The sequence below is a fragment of the Mus pahari genome, chromosome 3 (assembly GCF_900095145.1).
Source record: "Mus pahari chromosome 3, PAHARI_EIJ_v1.1, whole genome shotgun sequence".
In the NCBI taxonomy this organism is placed as follows: Eukaryota; Metazoa; Chordata; class Mammalia; order Rodentia; family Muridae; genus Mus; species Mus pahari.
This window is the reverse complement of record NC_034592.1, coordinates 45,351,150-45,376,093: the sequence shown is the minus strand read 5'-3', so window position 1 is coordinate 45,376,093 and position 24,944 is coordinate 45,351,150. Positions and strand designations below refer to the sequence as shown.

Here is a 24,944-nt window from a genome sequence, read left to right as displayed (position 1 = left end):
CCCATGTGTCTGTGTGTAGAGGTCAGAGGACAGTGTCCCATGTGTCTGTGTGTAGAGGTCAGAGGACAGTCCCCCATGTCAGTCCTTCCCTTCCACCTGGTCTGAGGCAGAGTCTCCCATTGTTTGTCACTATGCTGTGTACCCTGGACTAGGTGGCCCTCAGGCCTCCAGGGCATCCTCCTGTTTCTCCCTTCTGTCCTTGCCAGCAGCCCTGAGATGACAGACATGCTTGATACATAAGGTTCTGGTGATCTAAACTCAGGTTCAGCAAACTCTTTTACCTGCTGGGACATCTTTCAGCCCTAATTTTTAACTCTTCATGTGGCAATTCAGACAAATATAGTGGACCATAGAAACTTTAAGTGAAGAAACTTGGGGAGAAGTGGGATATTTATATAGAGCCTACTATGACTCTATTGAAAACTCCAAGGGGCCTTTACAGTGGAGAAATAGGACCATTCATGCCTTGGCCAGGCAAATAGCATCAGTAGCAGTCAGGTGGCCTGGCACTGCTCCTTGTGACATGATACATTATAAAGCACATTATGTTCCTGCTGAACAATTTTCCCTTAATCAAATCAACTTTCTAGTATACATCTTGGCAATGTTTTGGTTTGGTGCAGGATAGGAAAAGATGATTGTAACTACTTTAGGCTTCGTGGGTGAAATTTCATTACAACTGGTCCATTTTCTGTTAAAGGCAGATGTAACAATATGTAAATGAACAGGTATGGCTTTGCTCCAACCAAACCATGTTTACAAAACTAATCATTGGATTAACTCTGGCCCCAGGTCATGATTTATCAGCCCTGATTTGAGTCTCGATTTCTTGTCTACAAGTAATTAAGGGGAATGAGGATCTAAAGGGATTGAATCTTAAGGACAGCCTCACATGCTTTGAAACCCCAGTGCCCTGGGGGAAATGCAGTACTGTTCAGATTCAAGCTAGAGAGTACCCATTTTCTTAGTGCCAGCCTCAACCACAGTTTCCCCAGGCGTGCTCCAGTCTCCCTCCCCACAGTGATGTGCCATAGTTACTGGAATCAGCAGCATTAATTAAAATATACAGAATATTAATCTTCAGTCCCCTAGTCCTCATGAGCTGCTTTTCATAGGTCCCTTTTTCCTCTGAACTTTTGCTGAAAATCATTTAGACAGTAAGTCTATGAAAAGCAATGGAGAAAATGATGTCTGTGTTTAATTGTGTCTTTTAATTCAAGATGGAAGTTGTGCCATTTGACCCTTTTGCTTTCAAAGGAAAAGAATTTTTTTCTTCCCAAGAACAGTATCTATGTTAACTATATTTCTACTAATAACTATCATAGATAATTTTTGTTATTTAACTATAGTTTTCCTGTGACATAAGAGTTGGAGCTAAAATCTCAATTCATTTTCAGAAAACTGTAGAATAAAATGATTAATACTCTGTATATTTTAATTAATGCTGGAAAATAATATGATGACAATTATTCCTTAAACGGCTTTCCCCCAAATATACTCACAGAGACCTTTTAATATTATAAAGTTAGGCCTTAGCTGGACAGAATCTCAACTAGTCCATCTAAGATAACTTGACCAATTTGCTGCATCCAGTCACATGACTAGCTATGCTTTCCAGGCCTGTAGTCAAACCTGCATCCTCTCATGTCTCTTGATGAAAAGCTTCCTCCTTCCCAGCATTCCTTTCTCCCTCCCAGGAAGTTCCACATTCTACTTCCTGCCCAGCTAATTTGCTGTTAGAATTTATTATTATTATTATTAAAGCCAATCAAAGAATACCTTAGGTAGGAGAGGAAGGACAGAGACACAATTTCACATAGTATACCCCAAAAGAATGTAGAATTACCTAAGGTCTGTTATAGGGAAACAATTTAAGGGATGGGGCTATAGTTTGAGATATAGCACCTACCCCCTCCCAATAATTTAAAGTAACCTAATGCAACAATTGGATTTTAAGTTAATATTAACACATGTCTTTACAAATTATAAAGCAGTTCCTTTCCATACTTAAAGTTTTGTCATATATCTTAGTGCAAAGTAATCAAAGAAAGTAAGAGCTCTGTGCTTTTACTGACTCCATACTTTACTGTCACAGCCCGGTGCTGCTCTCTGAAAGCCCATGCAGGAGAGTGGAGCAGCCCCCTATGTAGCTCAGTCATTTCTGGCTTTGAGGATCTGCCTCTAGTCTTCCATTCTTGATCTGGTCTCCTCTCTTAAGAAGTCATTTTTGAGAGGATAAACCTGTTTCCAAATCGAGGTTGACTTTGATTTTTTTTTTTTTCTCATTGCAATGAAAGTTCTTTCCCGCTTATTCCTCAGGGAGGAGATGGTCTTGAACTTTAACAGACTTTTTTTGTTCTTTTTAACAAAAACATAGAATTTACATCACTGGTGACATGCAAATGAAATCTAGGATAAATTTAAACCAAGTTCATGATTAATTTTTCTATCCCACACACCATCCTTACAAGATGGTAGTTCTAAATAGTCATGGATGGATGGAAACAAAAGCTCAAAACCGCAACAAACATTACTTCCTGATGCCATCTTCCAAAAATCAGTGATAGATATTCTTCTCTGTGTTCAGATTGCAAAAATCTTAGTCTTTTACCAAAAGTCTGATGAAATCCCAGGCACCACTGGGAAAGAAAGCAAAGGCACAGACTAACAGCTGCCTAAAATCATCACAAGTGTATATCTGGGAGACTCTGGTTTCTAGGGTGACTCAGAGAACAATGAGTATAATAGCCACAAAGTTAGGTCATATCTTATAGAGGAGCAGAGTTGATAAACTGCCTCTAATAAGGGAGTGCAGAGGTGATTAATTTCCAGATCCACAAACCTATTTCATTTATAAACTTAATAATTATTCCTGAGAGTCTTAGTATACTACCATGAACAAGAACACATATCCCTGCTTTCAAGATCTCATTGGCCTAGTGGGAGGTCGAGCTGTGCTTGGTAAGGACACGCATCTAATGCTATGGGGATGGCACTTAACCAGGCAGGGTGTGGCAGAGTTTTCCTCTTCCATTCATGGATTCAGAAAAAAACGTGAGTCAGAAGACTTAAGGAACTGTGGATGTCCTTCTGACCAGATGACAATGGCGCTGTAGGCAAAGTTGAAATATAAAATTCTCAGGGCTTTAGAGAAAGACTTGGTAGGAGTGAAGAGACTTGTAAGCAACAAGCAAGTTATTAAAATTCCTTAGGAATCTTCAACCTTGGAAATTCTAATAGGGTAAATTCTGACTGCTTTGACTAGTTAAATATAAGTAGTTTTATTAAGCAATTAATGAATGAACTTAGTAGTTTATACCTTATATTTTTAATGGTGTAATAATTTATTTCTGATGTGTTATAGAGATTTAGTCGATTCTAGGATACTACAAGAACCTTGTGTAGAAATTGTATCAATCATTGGAGCTGTAGCAAGAATAGAAGTGCATTTACTCTAGGAAGAGCCACCCATTAATACTGAAATAGATTCAAATGTGATTAGACACATTAATAGATGGAAGGGTTGTCAGAGGAGGCCGTCTGTGTGAGGTCCTCAGGTGTTCTGCAACCAAGGGAACTCAGAAACATTCCTAGAAAAGGATTTTTAGTATCACGAATCTCAGATATTTTATCCTTCCTCTATGTTTACATAAACCCACTACTTTGAGTAGCCTTAATAAAGATGACACCTGGCACAATGGCATGTGTATGCAGTCCCAGGGCTGGGGTGACAGCAACAGGTGAGTCCCTGGAGCTTGTTGGCTAGGCATCCCAGCTAAATCATTGAATTCCAAGTTCAGTGAGAGACCCTGACTCAGCAAATAAGTCAGAGAATGAGGAAGATATCCAGTGTTGACCTCTGAGCTCCACACATCAAGCACAATCACGTACATCACTCCCACAAGCACACACACTTAAAATAATGCACATCATATATACCAACAAAGAAAGAAAGAAACTTTTAGTCGGCATCTATTTTCAGAGAAAATTCAGCTATCCTGTGGTCTACTGACTATTTCGGAGTTAATTTTTAGTAATAAGACTCTCTGCCTTCAAATTAAGCTTCTAGACACCATTGATTAAAATAGTTGATTAAAAATCTAAGGAAAAAAATCTGAAGACATTTTTAAAAACTAAATTCCTCTAAAGTTCTTTTGATGAAATACTGTAAGTTGAATCCCTCTTGGCTTGCCCACAGTGGAAAGAGAGAACAATGCCTTTTCTGTAAAAGGTCCCCAATCACTGTTCAGGATCTTGCAGTCTGCCATTAGCCTTATCATTGCTATATAAGGAGCCCTACTTTCTTTAGAGTTCCTGAGTCAGTTTTCTTATCCTGTAATAATGTCTGCTGACCTCCAGAATTCCTTTTTCAGAACTTACGTATTGATTCTAAGACATACAATGATCTTCTTCTTTCGAGTTTTGGTGAATACTAGTCTGGACATAAAGTTATTTTAAATTAAAGTTTTGTTAACCAAAAGTAACAATGCAGCTACTGTTTAGAACACAGGTGCACACACATGTTACAGATGCAAACCCACATGTAGATGCATACATAGTACCAACTCATATAGATACACACATATATAGAATACAAATTTTCTGTAAGAGAATTTAAAAGTATTTTCCCTTATTTCTACTTTCCCTATATGGGTGTTTTGCCTGCATGTACATCACAGGCTTACAATGCCCATGGAATCCATAAGAAGGTGGCGAATCTTCTGGAACTGAAGGAACAGACAATCATTAGCTTCCATGTGGGTGCTGAGAATCAAACCCTGGTCCCCTTGAAGAACAGTTGGTATTCTTAACGACTGAGACATCTTGCCAGCCCCAGTAAAAGAATGTTTAACATCTGTCAGGCGTGGTGGCACACACCTTTAATCCCAGCACTCGGAGGCAGAGGCAGGTGGATTTCTGAGTTTGAGGCCAGCCTGGTCTACAAAGTGAATTCCAGGACAGCCAGGGCTATACAGAAAAACCCTGTCTCGAAAAAACAAACAAGAAAAAGAATGTTTAACATCAGCTTCAAGAGGAAGTTCAATGAGTAAGTCAGGGTGAACTGTAATTAGGTCAGTTTTTTATATAGGTCACATTTTCACAGGTCTTGGCTTGAGGCATGTTGGACCACAAAGAAGGAAAGCTGAATGTGAGGAACAGAAAAGTTTGAAGTCAGAATGGGAAATTTAACCCCTAGCTGTATACGTCTGAGGTTTTCCATTTTAGTGCTAAGTATGTTCACAGACAATAATGTACTGGTAAATATTTGCCAAAGGGCTGTGCCTAGAAGGATTGAAGTGACTCCTGATTTGTAGTTTGTACCAATTTCTGTGAAGTAGCTACCTCTGCCATAGCCTATTTTTAAAAACTGACCAGATACCACTGGATACAGAGATTGTAAGATGTGGGCAATTGTATACTATTATATTTTATTTTTCCCGTACTGATTTAATAATAGGCACCATTAACCTTAGACATGCATAATGTGAACATTAGTACAATAATCAAGAAGTGATTGGTTTTGAGTTTTTAATACCTTTTTCAAAAATATAGGCTATTTCATTGTAAAGTTATATAATTTAATGCATAATAGTGGGTATGCTTAAGAACTGGTTTGCCTTTGTCCTAACATTTAACAGTTGGTTCCCTCTAGATGATGGGGGGGGGTGGCAGTGTGTCTTGCAAATGTCTGCATCCCTAGATTCCCTAGCAAATGTAAGGCAGCATAGAACTATGTCCCCAAGAGAGTCCACTAAGTCCCTGTGCATTGCCATAGAATGGCCAGTGTCAGGCCTCAGTGTGCCATTATCAGCTGTGCTGCCTCCTCAGTGTGCTTTGCCAGAATGCCGAAGTTAAGCTGTTGTGCTCAGCAGTTAATTTAGACTTGTCCTGGCTTGTGGGGCCAGTTTGAAGAAAGCCAGGAGACAGCTGGAGAACTTTGAAGTGGGGAGTAAATGAAAGAGGCTGGGAAGAGAGGGGCTTGTTTCTCCCATGGCTGCTTCCTAATTCGGATAGCTGCGGAAGCCAAGCAAATCCCGAGATGTGCTGAGCATGACCTTTAGAAAGTGATTTACTGGGTAATCTACGACCAAAAGCAGAGGCTCCAAGATAGGGATGAGAGGCACTTCTCAAGGGTGCAGCCCATATTTTTGACAAGAGTTTTACAGTCTCCAGGAAGAGCTTGGCAGTAGACACCATCCTCAATTTTAAGAGACAGGCAGAAGCTCCCAGGAAACAGGAACAAGCAGAAAGGACAGAACTACTTGGTCTTTGTATCAGTTGCTTTTCTCATCTCTGTCACCAAAGACTTTACAAGAAGCAACTTCTGGAAGGGAGGATTTGGTGTGTTTATGGTTTGAGGGACTGGAAGTCCATCACAGTGAGGATGGCTTGGTAGGACCAGATCCCGTGGTCATAGGAGTGTGAAGTTGCTTGCTTATCTCTCAGCAGACATGAAGAGGGAAAGAATGCCCCCACCACCTCTTAGGGATCACTGCCTATACAATGGTGTCACCCACACTCAGGCCAGATCTTAACCAATCAGTGAATCCTCTTTGGACACACCCAAAGGCATACTTCACTTAATGCTCTAAGTTGACAATCAGATTCAACCATCACAACGGTATACTAATGTTAAATGATGGTGAATCTTTAGAGGCATACCTGGAGGGCTGACAGATACAGTGTAGGAATTAGGGCTGTAGCTGCACACGAAATTATCAAAGGTGGGAAAGTATCTCTGAAGGTAATTCGCCAATAAATATTTGAGAAAGTGGAAAATTGCAAGGGGTACAGTAAGCTGTGTCTTAAAATATTGGGAGAATATGGCATTCATAAAGCTATACCTCAAATACAGAGAATAAGCCAATAAATACCAATCAATTGTAAATAACAACAACGAGCAAAGAACAGATCATTCTCACTATGTGGAATATAGAACATGGTAGAAGGAGTTTCTCACACACGCCCAGGGTTAGCAGTAGACTGCACCCCGAGCAGAACAAATAGAAACGGTAGCACTTGCAGACCTATCAGAGTGAGCTTGGGATGAACCAGAGTGTGTGACACACACACACACACACACACACACGCCTGTCAGGGGTGTATTATAGGAACTAAAAAGGAGCAGATGGCGTAGAGTGTGCATTAGTTCCTTTTCTATTGCTGTGACACGACACCATGACCAAGGTGTTTGGGCTTACAGTTCCACAAGGTCCATCATCATCATGGTAGGGAACATGGCAGCAGGCAGGCTTGGAGGCTGGAGCAGAAGCTGGGGCCTCACATCTTGGCCCACAAGCAGGAAGCACAGAGAGCAAACTAGACATGGTATGAACCTGTACATTTAGTTTTTGCCTCCAGTGATATACTTTATCCAACAACGCCGTGCCTCCTAAGCCTTCCCAAGCTATGCTACATTGGCCCAACTGGAGACCAAGCATTCAGACGCTGCAGACTGTAGGGAACATCCCATTCAAACTACTACAGGATGCTGGAGAAGGAATAGCTTTCAGTCATCAGAGGCCAAACCCTCTGGGCAACCATCAGTGGGCTATGGACCAAAAGTATCACCAACAGAAAAACAGCAAAGTATGGCACAATCTCTAATTTCTAACTCTCTGGTGCCAATTTACCTGCATTTCTCACACAACAGGCTGCAATCCTAGCAAGACAAAAGATCCCACAGTACAGTACTCGGCAGGACCTTCCCGGCAGACAGCCTGAGGTGGATCCAAGAGCCTACATTTTACAGATGTTAGTGAAGTTGGCTTACCACCCAGTTTCTGAGGAATACAATACAATCAAGCCCAGTCCCCCGCTGATGAGACAGGTCTGGAAACTTTGTGTTGAACAGGCACAGTTTTGGCTGTCCCACCCGGGGGAGCAAGTGCTGACCTCTGAGAAATAAACCCATGGCCCAGCGGTGATAATTAACTTGTGGCAGTTGCCTGGAAACATCTCTTGCTTTCGCTTGCTTCTGGTAACTTTGATTTTTAATGCTGCTATGCTCCCTTATGCTTAATACTATGTCATTCCAAATATTTCTTGGAAATAATTATAGACTGACTGACTCTTCTTCACAGCTAGTCTAAAGCAAAGGTAAATGACACTGCTGAAATTTTAGTTGAGTGGTGAATTATTTTATAGCAAATGTGTATAGGAGAATGTCTTTAAGGCAATTTTAAAATACTTGCCACTTCTTATATACCTAATAAACATAAACATTTATAGCATTTCTATAAACACTCAACTTTGTTTCTGTTTATAGTGCACATTATTAATTGAAAAGCATTCTTAAGTTTTCATCAAATGGGCACAGAATCTGTCACTTTATCAGCGATTGTTGCTCTTTTCAAATCCCCCAAACAGAAAAGGGTTCGCTCATCACCAGGCGAGCATGTGTGGGCTTGAAAGCTGTAAATGTTCTAAAAGGTCTAGGCTTTTTGAGGCTTGTTCTGCTCTCAGACTCAGAGATTTCGGTTAATCAAAGCTTACCTCGCAAAGCCTCCCCTCCTAGGCCCTCCATAGTGACCTCATGTTGGAGCAGGCTCAGATAGGGTTCCCTCCAATCACAGTGGTGAATGGTCTGCTTTCAGGAGACTTCTTTTTGTCCACTTTGATGCCAATTTGGCTTATGATCATTCTAAAGCATGGAACCGGAGCTGTCTACACAGGATGTTTCTGTCTAAAGTGCATATGCAAGGAGGAAATATTGTCTGTCTGGCTAAAGTGACAAACTTATTTCCTAAGCCAAGGACGTCAGCAGAGGACAGATTTGTTGATGACAATCTTTAGCAAACCAGGGACAGGGTATCAGAAAGTTGTACATTCAAAAGTAGGTCTTCATGAATATTCTTGTTTTAAATAACAGGGTCCATTATTTATTTTCTTGAGATGGCTGGTCATATTTTATGCACAGCCAGGAAGCAAGCAGATAGTAAAGAGAAAGGGGGGCTAGACTATCAAACCTCAAGATGCCCTGTGATGCTTTGAATGAGGATGGCCCTATAGACTTATGTGTTTGAGTGCTCGGCCTGTAAGGAGTGGTACTATTAGGAGGTGTGGTCTCTTTGGAGTGGATGTGGCCTTGCTGGAGGAATTGTGTCACTGTGGGGCAGGCTTAGAGATTCACTTTCTGCTGCCTGCTTATCCAGATGTAGAATTATTGGCTCCTCCACCACCATGTCTGCCTGTACACTGCCATGCTTCCCGCCATGATGATAATGGACTAAGTCTCTGAAACTGTAAGCCAGCCCCAATTAAATGTTGTCCTTTATAAGAGTTGCCATGGTTATCATCTTTCTTCACAGCAATGCAACCCTAACTAAGGCAACCCCTCTACCAGACCCCCTTCAACAAAGCTCTCCATCTAAATGGTCCACAGCCTTCCCAAGTGGCACCATTTGCTGGGGACAAAATGTTCAAACACCTGAGCCTGCAAGAGGACATATCACATTCAGACCACAACACATAGAGCTTGACAGATGTGAATTGTGGCATCTGAAAGAGGACAATTAATATTATAATGCAGGGCTGGCGAGATGGCTCAGTGGGTAATGATGCTTGCCACTCAAGTCTGACAACCCAAGTTCAATCCGTAGAATCCATATAAAGGTAGAAGGGGAAAACCGACCTCACAAAGCTGTCCTCGTGTCTCCACATGTACACGGTGGCCTGCATAGCCACACACAAATAATAATAAGACATAAATATTTTCTGAAAGGAAGATTATACTATAGAGTCTGGCAGAGAGCCTGTGATTAGCGTTTCACACCAACCACAAGGCTGGCTTCATCTCTAAGAGTTATTATCATAGCCATTAACTTAGCTCAGTTCCGGACAATGGGATTGATTGCCTAGCAACTCAGGTTAGAGGAAAAACCTCCCTTTAAGGAACAACATGGCTACCTTTTGTTAGCTTAGTGTAGAGCCAGTAGACCTCACTGTTCACAGGGGTCATGTTTAGGCCCCATGGGAAGCCAGGTCTGTGTTGTCTGGTCCTACAGTCTTTGGAAGAAGAGATGACATTCTTCTCTAAGGAGCCTTGTAAGTTGTTGCTCTATTATGTGAAGAATGCGTACAAGAGACACAACGTATTTGTTGGTCAGCTATATCAGAATAGACCGATATTTGGCTTTTTGCTAAAATAAAATTTTGGTAGTGTTAGCTGTCATGTTCATACCAGCAAGCTGTATGAGAAAGCCTCCTCTACTTCTTTCCATGTTTCCTTCCCCCTGTTTACTCCCCACTTAGGGATTTCATTAAAATTCTGACATAGCATTAAAGTTTAGAAATTGTCCGTTCTTAGAAGCCAGTATGGTTATAGTCCTCTGGTCTATGGGCCTCCTCCCTCCAGCTTCTCTGTTTCCTTTGAGAGGCATCCTAAGAGATTCCCTGTGAAAGGTGGGTGAGGCCAAATCCCACTTCATGATTTAGGAAAGGACATCACAGGGTTTTGCTCATCCCCAATCATGCTCAATGGCAGGGTCACCTTAACCGGACTCTAAGGTCACTGTTTTCTGGGGGGTGTCCATTGTTAAAGAAAAAAGGACCGTTTATCCCAGGGCTTTGTCTAGAAGTCTGACTCCTCAGACAGAGGAAAGGCTGTTTAGGGTGGCACGGTGGAGGAGGAGCCACTGAAGCAGCTGCCAGGCTGAATGGAATAAGAGGAAGCCAGCTCTGAGGGCCACAAGGAAAAGTGCACTAGAAAAGTCACAACCGACAATGAGCACTCTTCAGTGCTGCTTTCTGAAAGAATATTTCATATGGCTAAAGAAAATGGTTTGTATGTGTGTCTCTATGTGTGGGTGTGGGTGTGTGTGTGCTTGTGTGGGGGTGGGTGTGAGCGTGCACACATTTACTTGTGGCAACCTCAGATGTTATACTCCTTGGGTGACAACCACAGGAGTCTCTGTGTATGATTTGCATGTAAGTATTCATGTGTGTGCTCGTGTGTGTGTGATGTTATTTATATTAGATTTCTTCTTTTATTTCTCTCTTATTTTGGAGACAACGTCTCTCACGGAATCCAGAGGTCATCAATTACACTAGACCCAGCAAGGATCCTCTTGTCTCTCCCACACACATTCTAGCACTAGAATTATGGGAGCAAATGCATGCCACCATGATGCTTAGCTGGGTTGTTTTTCTTTGCATGAGTTTAAGGAAATCGAAACCCAGACCCTCATGTTTGCAAGGCAACCACTTTACCAAATCATCTATCTTCCCGGCCACCCCCAAAGTCTGACAGTAAACACTTTATAATATTCTAACAATAAAAATAATAAAAGGCTGTTTTAAAAAGAGAGAGAGAGAAAGAAAAAAAAATAGAAACAAAAAAGAGAAAATAAGGCATCAGCCTTCCCAGGAGGTGTTTATAAAAGTAAGTTTTTATGCTTCTTTTTTGGCCTCAGATGTTAAAACTGTTTGTTGAGCCTCTTCGGCTGATCATTTCCCAGGCTGAAAGAAAACCAAGGTTTACTGCATTGCCTTGGGCAGCTGAATCACTATAAAAAAAAAATCTCTGGTCCTTTTGATGTTTGCCGGCCTGCAAAAGTTCTTAGAGTCTTGCGGAGGAAGAAAGGAAATGGAAAGAGGGTTTTAAAGCAGTGTTGAGAAGTAAGGCTTTAAGACTCTTGTTTACTTAGATTCCTTGCTGGAGGGAAAGGGCAGGAATGCACCTGCCAGGGGAATGTGAAGCTGAGATCCAGCCTCCGCCTCCGGTGCATCCTCTACCTGAGGAGGAGGTGTCCGCTACAGCCCATTAAGTTAAAGGAGATAAAACCTGGCTGGGGACGGGAATTTTATAGCCTACTAGCATATCTTATTAGCCTGGTTCCGGTAAGTTCTGTACCTTAAAGGACATATCTTTTGGTCTTCTGATCATCAAAAATATTGAGTATATTTTGATGGTTCGTCTAAAGCACCTTCCAGTGAAACTAACTACTCATGTTTACACTGTTCTTGCCTTGAAAAATATTGTTGTTTTTTCTATACAAATGAAAGCTGAACAAGAGCTTGAGGGAAGCTTCCTAAAGAAGCTGCATCATGAATTTCCTCACACCGCCATTAAAATAGCCATTTATCATCTTAAAGAATTTGTTTTGTTTTGTTTTGTTTTGTTTTGTTTTTCGAGACAGGGTTTCTCTGTGTAGCCCTGGCTGTCCTGGAACTCACTCTGTAGACCAGGCTGGCCTCGAACTCAGAAATCCGCCTGCCTCTGCCTCCCAGGTGCTGGGATTAAAGGCGTGCACCACCACGCCTGGCATCTTAAAGAATTTTTTAAAAAACTCAAGTGCATATGAATCGTGAAGCTAAACTAAGTCTACCTACAACCCATTTATGAGTTCGAGGCACGGTACCTCGATTTCCTCATGGTGCCGGGGGGGGGGGAGCAGATGTTTTTCCTTGGTCACACGCAGCAAGTGCCAGCCCCTGGGTGGGCTTTTAGACAGGTGCTCTGTTGCAGTAGCATGCTTGTGACTGCGACCAAACAGCTGTTAAGAAGAAACTTCAGAGAGGAAGGATTTATCTGGGTTATAGCTCAGGCCGGTTCGGTTCCTTATGGCAGGCGAGGTAGGGTAGCAGCGTTGGCTCTCGACTGTGGCAGTGGGAGAGCGGAGGCTGCTCGTTCACATCAGAGTGGGACAGGAAGCAGAGAGAAGGGAATGCCAGCCCTTAGTTCATTTTCTCCTTTGTCCCACGGGATTCAGCCAGGGACTGCAGTCACTGGGTCTATGTTACCCCTAATTTGGAAGGATTCTTCCTCCTCAGTTTATATTCTTGAGAAATACGCTCACACGCATGCCCAGAGGCACACCTCGCGAGTGCCACGGTCATTTCATAATTTAGTTGAGTTGGTGATTCAAAAAAAAGAAAGAAAGAAAGAAAGAAAGAAAAGAAAAGAAAAGAAATAACCCATCACTTCAGGGGTTTTTGTTGTTGTTGTTTTTTATGTGCATTGCAGAAAGATGATTGTCGTATATTGGTGCACATAGGGATTTCACATGCAAGTATGCAGTAAGTGGATTTCTGTTGCCAGTGAGGCCTAGGGATCTGCCTGGGTGGCCTCTTGGCTTTCAGTTCATAATAGGAAAAAATGGTAGTGTTATGGCCCCACCCTGCTCCTCTCTAGTCCCAGATTTAGTAAATCTGGCAGGCGTGACTTTTAACTTTCCTCATCCTTTACAGAAACCAGATATGAAGTTTGTTCTCCTTTATTCCCTCTTTCTTCCAACTCTCTGGAAAGTTCAATATCTCACAAAGCAATTCCCCTTTTATCGGTATAATGCGGGGTATATGTCTAATACAATGGTAATTTTTTTTGGTCAGCTCCTGTTTCCTGGGGTAGTTCGTGGGGTTGCTCACCACCACGCACTCACCATTCACTCTGTCCCTCATTCAGGGAGTTTATCTCTTATGTCAGCTGCTGGAGGCACCAGGTCACAGATACTGTGTGAAGGAAAAGTAATATAGTAATGAAGAAAGACATATAAAACTATAGTGTGTTCCAATACGTGGATACATGTCCGTGCCTGTTAGCTTGCTAGAGAACTCCTGCTTGTTTATAAAAGGCAAGTAACAGTCCCCAAACTGGATTCCCCTGACAACTTCTCTGTTAACAAATAAATTTGGACAAGGAGCTCATTAAAACTTCCTTTTGAACATTTCTCATATCTGCTTCCAAAGTACGTCAAATATGAGCAGCTCTTCTATGAGGGTACCTTTTATACTTCATGTTAGGTTTTCCAAAACTGACTTGGACACACATATCACAGTCCACATGTTATTATCCTGTGGGATAGTTACACTCTGTGAGTCATACATATGGAAGATGAGCCAGTAGGTGTCACATCCTTGCGACAAAGGGGACCAGGTGGTGTGGACTCTGTCATGGAGAAGTCACAGCAACCTGTTATATACAGGTAGACAGGGATGTGGGATTGTTGTATACAGCTGAGCAAGGAGATCGGGTTACTAACAGCCACAAACAAGGAAACAGGGCTGTTATATATGACTGAACTTGCAGGCAGGTTTAACTGCTCTCAATAGAAGCAGTCTTGGGGAGAAAGCCACGACAGTGTGTGTGTGTGTGTGTGTGTGTGTGTGTGTGTGTGTGTGTGCAGTTTTCAGCACACACACTCTCCACATGGGCACACAGACCAGGGAAAAGCCATCAGCCCTCCCAGCCTCACTGAGGGTGGCAGTGGGGGGGAGGTGAGGTCTTGCCATGGGGCTGAGACATTGGAGTCCTTGACACAGCCATGCCCACATAAAACAATCCACATTTGCTTAGGATTTCACTTACTAAAAGGTACCACCTCACAGCTAGTGATATGCTAGTCTGTTATAGACATTTTCCTACAGTCTCTTTTTTTAATAGATGAAATGTTTATTAGTCAGGATTCCCTCAAACAACTGACAGAGGCTGAAATAATCTAGCTTAGGTAGGAAAGCATGGGAGCCCAGGCTTGGGTTTTGTTTCAGTCAACATGTGCTTTGGGTCCTTCCTGCCCCCCCCTTCTTTCCAGCATCTTGTTGTTCATTGATGTAGATTTCCTCCACATGGATGCACTGGACTCTAGGAGGGAGAGGAGGCCTGGTTACAAGCAACTCCAGGTTCAGATCTTTCTAGCACAGTGACCTCAGAGAGAAAGATTTTCTTTTTCAGTATCCATAATAGAAGTTGCAGAGAAAGATTCTCATTGTCTCAGCAGAAGTCACATGCTCACTCAGAGCCAACCACAGTGGTCATCTCTGAAATTTATTATTATTAATTATTATTATTATTTTTATTTCATCATTACTATTAACCATTGCTGGTTACAGGTAAATTCTTATTAATACATATTAATAATATTTATTATTGTTATTATTAATCATTGCTGATCACAGGTAAATTCTTATTCTCAGGAAGGGAGAAATTATCTGAATTAATCTCTCAAAAGACATCCAAGGAATAAAGAGCTGCAATTCTGTAGAAGGTCGATAGTCATTGACTGGTGCATTGGTTTCTTTCTTTTCTGTGGCTGTGATCAAATGCCATGACTGTCCTCATGACTTTTCCATTGCCGTGATAAGTCACTCTGACCCAGGCAACTTGGAGAAGAGTGCATTCTGGGCTTCCAGTTGCAGAGGGTCAGAGTCCACGATGGCAGTGTGGAAGTAGTGTGCCACGGGCAGCTGGAGCAGCAGGAGAGCTCACATCTTGAACCACAAACAGTAGGCAGAAAATATGCTGGCAATGGCACGGGTTTTTTTGAAACCCCAAAGCCTACCTACCACAAAGTCCCATCTCCTAATCCTTCCGAAACAGTTCTACCAACTGGGGGCCATGTATTTAAACATATGAGCCTATGTGAGACATCCTCATTCCAACGACCACAATGACCAACACAACTTGAGGAATAGTTTATTTTGCCTTTTGGTTCCAGAGAGTAAGAGTCCTTTGTGGTGGGACAGCATGACAGCAAGCAGCAGGCATGTCAGCTAATGGCTAAGAGCTCACATTCTCAGCTGCAAGTACAAAATAGAGAAAACAAATTAGAAATAGGTCCTTAACGCTCTCCGAGTCTCCCCTCTCCCACCATGACACTATTCCTCCAGTAAGACTATTCCTTCTAAAACTCCCCAAATAGCCCCTCCAACTGGGCACCGCATATTTAAATACTGGAGCCTCTGGGAGACAATTCTTAACTACCACAGTAAGTGCGTAAGAGATTCAAAACAACAGATGTCTACCCCAGTGCAGTTTAATTATTAACTTCTAGATTTGGCCATAATAGGCAGTTGGCTCTGGTTTTCAATTTCTGTTAGAAGGAGAGGATTAAAAAGTCAACTATTTTAATAGTTAAACCATTATTTTTAGAAGACAACTCCAACTTGTAAGGTACTTTCTAACTAATAAATCAAGATAGGAAGCCACCTCAGTCATTTCCTTAATTATATAAGAGACTTTCTTGGCCCCAAGATGTCATCTTGCTCAAAGTAATACATTCTGTGAGTGCTTTTCTTAGGCTTTTAAGTAGCTAAAATGACTCTGCTATGAATATTTTAGGCTGAGTTTTTACATTTGTGTTATAAGGTATTATTAGTGCAAACTTAACTGTCTGTCCTTGAGACAGCGAGCCGCAAATAACTGACTGTACAGAATCTTAGCTCTACCCAAGATACATGAGGCTCACCACTCCGGGGCTGCAAAGAGGCCCTTTGGGTTTGTATTTACAAGATAGTGTCAGTTGGTTATATCCAATGTCAGTGGCTGTCGGTAAGTCAGTAGCTCTGCATCTAGCTGGCAGTGTAGTGCTGCTGTTCTTGTGGGATTTGTCTGAGAGGAATCCTGAACTTACAACAGAAAGAAAAGATCAAAGGATTTTCAGCCTTGAAGAAGAGGAGAGTCAAAGGATTTCGGTAAGCTGGCTATGTTCCTGGGAGTTTTTTCTTAATTGTGAAAATAAGAAAATTTATGTTGAAGCCTTGGATGGACAGATGAGAAGGACCTAGAGATTGAGTTTTGGGGGCAAAGCAGAAAGAGGGGACATGTTCCAAAAGAGAGGTGGCCACCAGTATGGGCTTTTCCAACAGGTCTTACAGGGAGAGTGTCTCTGAAAGAGACTCATGCATGTACAACTTGGAGCCTGTGGTAACATTGCAGAGTGGCTTCCAGAGTGAACAGAGGACAGACTATAGCCAGCATGGAGCAAATGAGGAACTAAGCATCGACAGTACAGCTTCTTCAATTACAAAATGGCTCCATAGAAAGAGTAAGGAAAGGAAGATGGCAACTAACAAGGGGTCAGCATTGGTAGGTACATTCTCACCCACTCGAAGAACTCATATGAATGGGAGAAGAGCAAGATGGGATAGTTAGAGATGGAGGCTGAAACTAAAGTAAGGAAGAGGGTTGTTTCAGGAGCAGGGTACTAGGGACAAGAACTATGTGTATGGAAATACGAGCCCAGGCTCCTGCCAAGGATGAGAGAAGATGGACCTTGGCAAGGTCATCAGGACAAGGCCTGAGAAAGGAAGGCCAATGACCTTTGCAGTGAAGCAGGGTCTTGAGGTCCCCTGCTCTGGAGGGGAATTCCATATGACCTAAGAGACGTGGATGTCAATCAGCTGGAGTAAAGAAAATGATCATGGAGTGTTGTGGAGCTGTGGGTGTAGGGGGAAGAGCAGGGAGGGAGAGAGCCTGCGTCTGGTCAGAGTTCCTGTGCTCTGGGCAGGCGGGTGCGGGAGGACTGCTGGACACTTTCCACTCGGCCCCGGGTGGGCATCTGGCTGTGTGAAGCCACTGATCCCACATGTCAGGGGGTGGACAAGGGGCAGCCCCCAGTGTTGGGAACTAAAACAGGGGTACCTGGGGAAAAGGGGGGAGGGGAAGACCCACACCCTGCCAGAGTTTTACCTATTCTCTGGTCTGTCAGGTGTGGGAGAGCTGCCATACACTTTCCACTCAGCCCTGGGTGGGCATTCAAGCCTCTGACCCATCCTTCAGGGGGTGGCCAAAGGGCAGCCCTACCTGGGAACCCTGGAGCTACTTTGCTAAAGCCACCGGGGTTATGGGAGAGAGGGATGAGGGAAGAGAGGTTCCCAACACTGATGAGAGTGAGCACAGCAGCACAGTGAGCACTGGAGCACAGGAAGGCCTTCTAACGGGAGATTAGAAACGACTCATTAGGAGAAAGCCTGTCCCATCCTCCAAGCGCAGCGGGCCTTGAGGAGCAGAGACTCTCTATGGTTTTAGAGCTTTATTATAGAAAGGCAGGGAGAAAGAGAAAAGGGAGAGAGGGGATGGAGAGAGGAAAGGCTAGAGAGAAAGAGAGTAAGAGGGAGAGAGGAGAGGAGAAGAGAGAGGAGACAAAGAAAGAGGAGAGGAGAGAAGACAAACAGAGGGGAGAGAGAGGAGAGGGGAGAGAGAGGGTGAGAGTGAGGGGTAAGAGGTAAGAGAGACACGTAAGACAGCAAGCAAGGATTAGAATTAAGTACTGTAAAGATTAAGAGGAAGAGAGGTTTAGTTCAGTGCCGGGCACACAGTACCTAATAAATAATGTTGAAAACTGCAAAATTTGCTACATAACACAATGAGCTAAAGCCAAAGGTGGGGCAAGACTGAGAACCAACAGGAACCTGCTAGGCAGTCCCTAGGAGTGAGCCCCAGAGTTGTGCAGTTGGTCTGCAGCCTCTCTCAGCAGGTACATGAGCAGAGAGGTTGGAGCCAGCAACAGGGTTTCCCATGGCAACAGTCACAATGGATGCTGAGCGCCAAGCTTGGTCTTAGGAAGTAGGTTGTTAAAGAGGTAGGGCTATTGAAAAAAGGGGGGGGGGCTCTTGGCTACAGTTTCAAATAACTGTCATTCAGTAGTGGATATGACCTGGGCAGCTAGGATGTAAGCCCAAGGACCATGGGAGAGACAGAGCCATGTAACTGCAAAGTCAGTGGGTTAATCTTTATGATTGTCACTGGGGATCAAAGTAATCAACCCCCCAGAGGTACCCTCTACGTCAGGGCCTCCTACAGAAGTCTTGTCACCTGGAAGCCCTGGTTTTCAACTGAGGACAACTGTTGACTGGAGTGATTAAGAATGGGGTCATGGGGTGTGCAACAGAAGAGGGGCACTTTATCATCAACTGTGTTAAGACTTTCTGGGACAAGATGACTGGGGGAAAGATGGGCTTTTGTCAGTTTTATTGTTTTAAAATCTCGCCAGATACCCCAGTTTATATTCCCTATGCCCACTTAAAATACTATTGGCAAGGAGTTGCACAGGAAGAACTTTGAGTATATGTAAGGTTATGAAATAGATTACAGAAAGTCAGGTAGAAACCATTGGGAACAGCTTTAGGGAAGGGTGAATATACAGTGGCAGAAGTATATTCTGCCTTGTCCTATTCACCCTCGATCCTGAACTCCCAGAAGCAAGTCCATATTCCATCTCAAGATGATTTGAATATCTGCCTTAGAACTGATTGCAACCAGCAGGAAATGGACTTCACTTCTCTTTGTGGGGTTTGTGGCTGGTGATTCAGTACCCACCTTTCTGTAGTTCACAGGACTATTCTGGGGGCAGGGCATGCCACCTCTTTTGAGTGACTATGCTTCTGATTATTCCCTTCTGCCTTGAGTCCACCGAGCAGAGTCAACTGTCATCGAGATAGGTTTTGTTCATCTGAGGGGAAAATAAGCTTTGTAGCAACCATTGGTTAAGACTGTCCATCAACGACACTGATTCCAGCCCTCAGGCTGTGGTCACCCAGGGAGCCTGCCATCCATATGTTTTGGGGACACAGGCAGGTATGTGAAGGCAGGGTTGATGCTAATAGCACCATCAGAAATGTCTAGTTTGGTTTGGTCCTGAATCCAGTAACTGTGATGTGTAGCAAACATACAGAAATAAGCCCTGCCTAGGTAGTAATTTGTACCTGGTTTTGTCTTGATAACAATAGTCAGGTAAAGTCCCTTTAATGTATATATTTATCTATGTTGTAGTTCTCAGAATGTGGTCCCCAGGCTGGAAGCATTAGTATCATTCAGAAACTTACTGGAAGGATTGATTTCAGGCACCATTCACTCTTCTTGAGTACCTGTGGACCCAGGGGTAAAGGCAGCCAGTTGCCCAGCTTCCAGCTGACTGACTACCTTAAGCTCAGGCTCAGCTGCTTTGCATTGTCTTCAGCCTGGCTCTTATTTATTAGCATTTTCTGTGGGGGAATTTCTCACGAAGAATCAGTGCTTGCTCCCCACCAGTAGAATCTGTAGGCAGCAAGTGTCCTGGCATCAGCTTTTGGTACGTTCCAGTGGTTCTAGTTATGCTCACAGCTAAGAACCATTGTTCCATAGTTATCCAAGAAATGGCTCTCCAGCCTATGATGTGGTCACCCCAAACTGACTTACTGAGAACTGCTTGACTCTTGCCAGAATGTTGACTTAGTAATTTGTATATAAAGCAATTATAAATCACATAAGACATCACAGGGTGGAAACATTTCTCTCCCATTTTCTCCATTGTTGTACCCGAGCAACTAAAGTGGTGTTTGGCACCGAGGAGGTGGGATGATCACAATGCTGATGAATCACATTGACAGTCAACCAGGAACTGGGCTTCCAAGAGTCTCACAAAGGACAAGCTGGAAGAATGGCCTCTGTTTAGGGCTGGCCTGGGTTCATCCGTTCCTGGTTCTCCAGAAGCACTCTGAGTCCTTTGTTCCTGCCTCCTGCGGATCTGTACCGGATGTCACTGCCTTGAGTCGGGACTCATAAAGCTATTTGTGGGGTTCAGTCTCTGCTGATGCATTTCCCAGGGTTAAGGGGAGCGGATTCCCCCCCCTCCCCCGAGGGGCTAGAGGGCTGATGCACAGAGTTGTGATCCCGAGTCCCAGTGCATGCAGTGGACTTCCTATTTGGAAGGTGTCACTCACCTCTATTTTGATTTACACATTGTTCCCTGAGTACCATATAAATAACAGGAGGCTGTCCCTCATAGAGTGGGAAGCATAACCTTTTGAGTGAGATTTGAACCCAGAATGGATTTCCCAGCAGATAAAAACCCATTCCCCGAGGAGCGTCTGCTTCTGCTTCCATCCCTCTGGCAGGGAGACCTCAGCACAGACATGTTTAACAGTGCCAGAAAGTTAAGGTTCATGAATTGAACTCTAGGAAGAATTGTTTATAGACAGAGTTTATTTCAGCAGAGCATATCACGTGGCTGGTGCCTCAGAGTGGAACTGTTCAGTGTTGGTTCCTGTACCTTAACCAAAACTCCCCCTTGGCTCCATCTTACTGCTTCCATTGAGAACATTCTTGTTTTTTAATCGCAGTGCTCTCTATGTTTGCCATAGCTGTTTAGGTTGCAGTTTCCCCCACGATTCCAGATTTAAAAAAAAAAAAAATCCAGATTTTTATAGGTAAGTTTGCCCAGGGCTCATTGAGGGCTCACTGATGTCAGGCGAAGTTGTTGTTGCACCTTGAGGTCCACTCACTTCTTAGAGTGTAATGCACATTCAGCTCTCCTTCGTGACACACAGATTCTCTACTTCCTCATGAAAGCTCACTGTCCCTCGAATTTCACCAAGGTCTGACAGCTGATAAAGTCCTCGGATTATTGTTAAGGCCTGGCCTGACTCTGCAGCAGCTGTGGCTTGTGAACAATATGATGCCTCTTCTCCCCCCAAGAGAAGCTGCGAATGCCTCTTCTGCAGCACTTTCCACCTTTGTAGATTCAGAGAGCATAAAATAGAGTGAGAAATGAACGCAAGGCTCCTGTTTGGGGATTCAGCGCACAGCTTAAGAACTATTGGGTTTAGCCGTTTCCTGACATTGACTTTCATAGCAACAGTTTAATTTGGAGAAAATCTGCTACCTCAAATGACTAAAAGTATTTATGTGGAAAATTTTCCAAATGATTGGCTTTACTGTGTTGCTATTTTCTTTCCCCATGAATATGTGAGTATTTGGCTTTCTCCCAAGAGTTCTTTTCTGCATCACTTCTCTTCAGGAAAAGACAATTTTCTATCCAGAGTAGAAGCGGTTCCCGGAGTCTTCCTCTTTTTAAGAAAAGCATTGTTTGAGTTTAAGCCACAGCATCTGTAAGAAATTTAGAGTCGCCGTGTTGCTGGTGCCCTTGAATTTTCTCAAAGGTTAAGCTGAGCTGAACAACTCAGAGTACATTCTCCACGGAGTGGGCCAGCTTGTGTTTTCTGCAGCCCTGGCCTGTGCCTAGCTCCCTCCCACCTGTATCAGCCTTGAGGTTTTCGCCACGGTTCCTCCGGTTCCTCCGTCTTCCTTACTCCTGTAAGTCTGCAGCTACCTTGCCAGAGTCTGTTCTCACCAACATCAACACTGACTCCCCATAATTCAATGCAATAATAACTGTGGATTAAAATCAATCTTTCCATAACATTTGACATTTTAGGTCTCATTTTCCTTACCTTCTTGGGACCTTATGTCTTCTCTGTTTCCTAGTTTCCTCTTCCTTTGTCCCCTTTTTAAGAATGTGTCCTTGGAAATCAGCCCTAGATCCATTCTCTTCAGACCCCACTCTCATACTGTGGAGGGCAGCCATCGTCCCTGGGACTCTAGTTCCAATCTGCTGATGGAATTTCCCCATCTTTCTCTCGCCCAGGTCTAAGAACCATTTCTGTGCCAATCTGAAAGCCTGTTGCCTGCTTCCTTTTAAGTTCCCAGCTGGATGCTCTCGTTTGCTGTGAAACTGTAATTTCTTCCTATCACTGTCACTTCCCCTGCCCCTAAAACAAGCTGACAATTTGTATTTATTTTATTTTTTTCCCTGTCTTAAGTCCACATTGTTCCTGGCCTTTCTCCAGTGTTTCCTTCTCCTATAGGATGAGAAACTACCAGCTTGGTCTAGATTGGTCCATCTCACCTCCCTGTCGTCCATCCTGCATCCTCCTGTAGCGTTCTGAATACCCCGGATCTCTGCTCAAAACTCTCTGCTCTCCTGTTTACAGAGCCTCAGTGTGACTGTCTTATTCCCTCGGCTGGAGGCCATGTCACCATTCATTTTGCCATATTTATATGTGGCCTTACTGGGTTTCTTTTCAGTCCCCCAGACCCACCATGGTCTCTCATCTCTAGATTTTCACACGATCCTTTCTTTGTTTCTGTCCATGGCTGCCCCTTGCCCTCCCACTCCCCACCCCAGCCCTGCCCGCTTTGAGTCTTAGGTTCAGAATACTTCTAAGACACGCTCCCAAGTCTGGCTTATGTACCTCCGCTAATGGCTTTGCCTCATTGTCTCATCAAAGCACCATCTCACAGTGGCCCCATCTTGAAGCTTCTGGTAGATGCGGTGCCACGACAGAAGCCATCTCACCCAGGCGGGCTGGCCACTGCACATGTCTGATGCAATGTTTAACTCACGGCCTGGCAATAGGTCAAGAAATAACTATTAAATGAAGAATGACCCTAGAAATAACCAGCCCTCTTCATGTTACAGATGTAAATAGATGCCACAGTCTCATTTGCAGTTTCTTCCTCGCCAGTCAAGCCCCCACCCCCACCCCCCCGCAAGAACGACTATTACTTTCCCAGAAAGCAGACAAAAAACTTTGTTGCAGACAAAGCAACCTATAAGTCCCATAGGAAGAAGAACTTTCCAAGGTTCTGAGAATTAGCATATGGTAATTGGCAAGTCCCAGGGTATCTTTTAATTGAACCTTCACAGAAGTTCACGTAGCTTGTACTCAGTGCGGGAATTGAGTAGAGCCTCATTAAGGAGGTTGTGCCATGTCACGCCTTAGTGGAACTGGAGGGAATGGAAACTGCAGCTCCCCGCACGGATGCAGTCGAGGCAGGGAGCATGCTGGTCTGCAGCCCTTGAATCCACATTGAATCCACATGCTGGCCGGCCCCTTACTGACTCCTGACGCTGGAGAGCGTGGCGGTATAACCGTGACCTTTAAAGCAGGCTAGGATTGCCCTTCGCAGATCCCACTGTAACCTTCCGGTTTCTCGAGCTTTCCTTCCGTCCTCCGCCTGTGCTCCTCCTTTATTGCCAGTTCATGAGCAAGCAGAATTTCAAGAACATCCCTCCCAAAAGCACATCTGAGGAAACGAAATGACCGCCAGGCTCAGCCCACCACCGCTTCCCTGCACCGCTCTGCCTCCATTTCCTATTTCCTATTTTCCTCCCTGGGTTCCACGCTGTCAGTGACGAGGATAAGACCAGAAAGGTGCCCATCCTCAGGTCCCCGCCCCACCCTTCCTGTCTCCTCCTCTCTGCTCTCATCACTCCAGGCTTCGCCAAAATCCTCATCCTACGGACAGACGCAGCTCAAATGCCCCCCTCCTCTGTGAAGCTCATCTTGTGTACCTCAACAATCCAACAAGTGGCCACCTCACTTTTCTGCAACACCAGGGGACCATATTTGTGCCTTCCTGCCAAGTCTGAGAACCTCGTTTGGTTCTCAGGCATGTCTTGTTTCCATGTTTAAGTTAGAAACTTCTAAGAAGACTCTTGTAGTCTCAGCGTGCCCGCGCTGTCTAGTGCAGTAGGTGTTTAGGGACACTTGATGTAGGAGGAGAGATCTAGGGAGAAGGACCACACAGAGGTTAATTGCAGGGGGTGGGACGGCGGAGGCTAGGCTTCGATGCTGAGGACAGTCATTCTGGGTTACACTTCTGCTCTGCTACTTAATGAGCGTGAGACTTCTGACAAATTATACCATTTGTCCGTGCCTCCATTTCTGTACCTGTAGAAGACAAAATTATATATACAAAATTATACCCTCTGCGTGAGATTGTTGTGAAGTGTTAAAAAAGCAATTGTAAAGCACTTAGTACAAGACCTTTGTCTCCTGAGCACTCAGTACACACCAGAATCTCCAGCGTGGAAGGGCCAGCAAAGACACCTCCGTAGAGAATACTGCGGCGCATACTAAGGGCAAAGGGCATCTGTGACTAATGTGACAGAGCAAATTAAATCCAAGCTGTTGCCCATAGAAGGCCAGCATGGCTTCATCTTCCTAAGAACTTAGGTGCCTACTTTTTGGAAATGGTGAATCTCCTCTCCCAAAGTCAATAGAATCACTTTGACAAAAAGACGGCTGCAATCAAGGCTACTCGATACTCAGATAAGGGCAGCAGAGAGTGATGATGTGTTTTATAAAACCAAGAATATGTTTTTATAGAGCGAGGTGTGGTGTGATGGGAGGGGGTGCCTCAGTGGGCCCATGCTGAGGTACCAGCGCAACCATTCAAAGGGTGTAGTATAGAACAGAGATGGTTTGTGGGCATGGGAAAGGGAGTGAGAAGGGAGTAGAGGAAGAGAACGAGAAGGGGCAGAGAAGGACAGGAAGAGAGAGGGAAGGAAGAGGAGGATGGGAGAGGGGAGGAGGAAGAGGAGGAGGAAAAGGAGGAGAAGGGGAGGGGGAGGAGGAGGAGGAAGATGGGAGAGGGGAGGAGGAGGAAGAGGAGGGGGAGGAGG

At 44.0% G+C, this 24,944-nt stretch overlaps 1 protein-coding gene across 2 annotated transcripts in view; it reads left to right on the top strand.

Annotated features, from left to right (window-relative positions):
- The first annotated feature begins 15,871 nt into the window (after positions 1-15,871).
- LOC115063636 (coiled-coil domain-containing protein 148-like) overlaps positions 15,872-24,944 on the top strand; it is a 22,210-nt gene continuing 13,137 nt past the window's right edge. For both annotated transcript variants that reach the window (XM_029536795.1, XM_029536796.1), the window contains exon 1: positions 15,872-16,410. In XM_029536795.1, the coding sequence (XP_029392655.1) occupies positions 16,174-16,410 (237 nt within the window). In that variant the 5' untranslated portion in view covers positions 15,872-16,173. The remainder of the gene's footprint in view (positions 16,411-24,944) is intronic.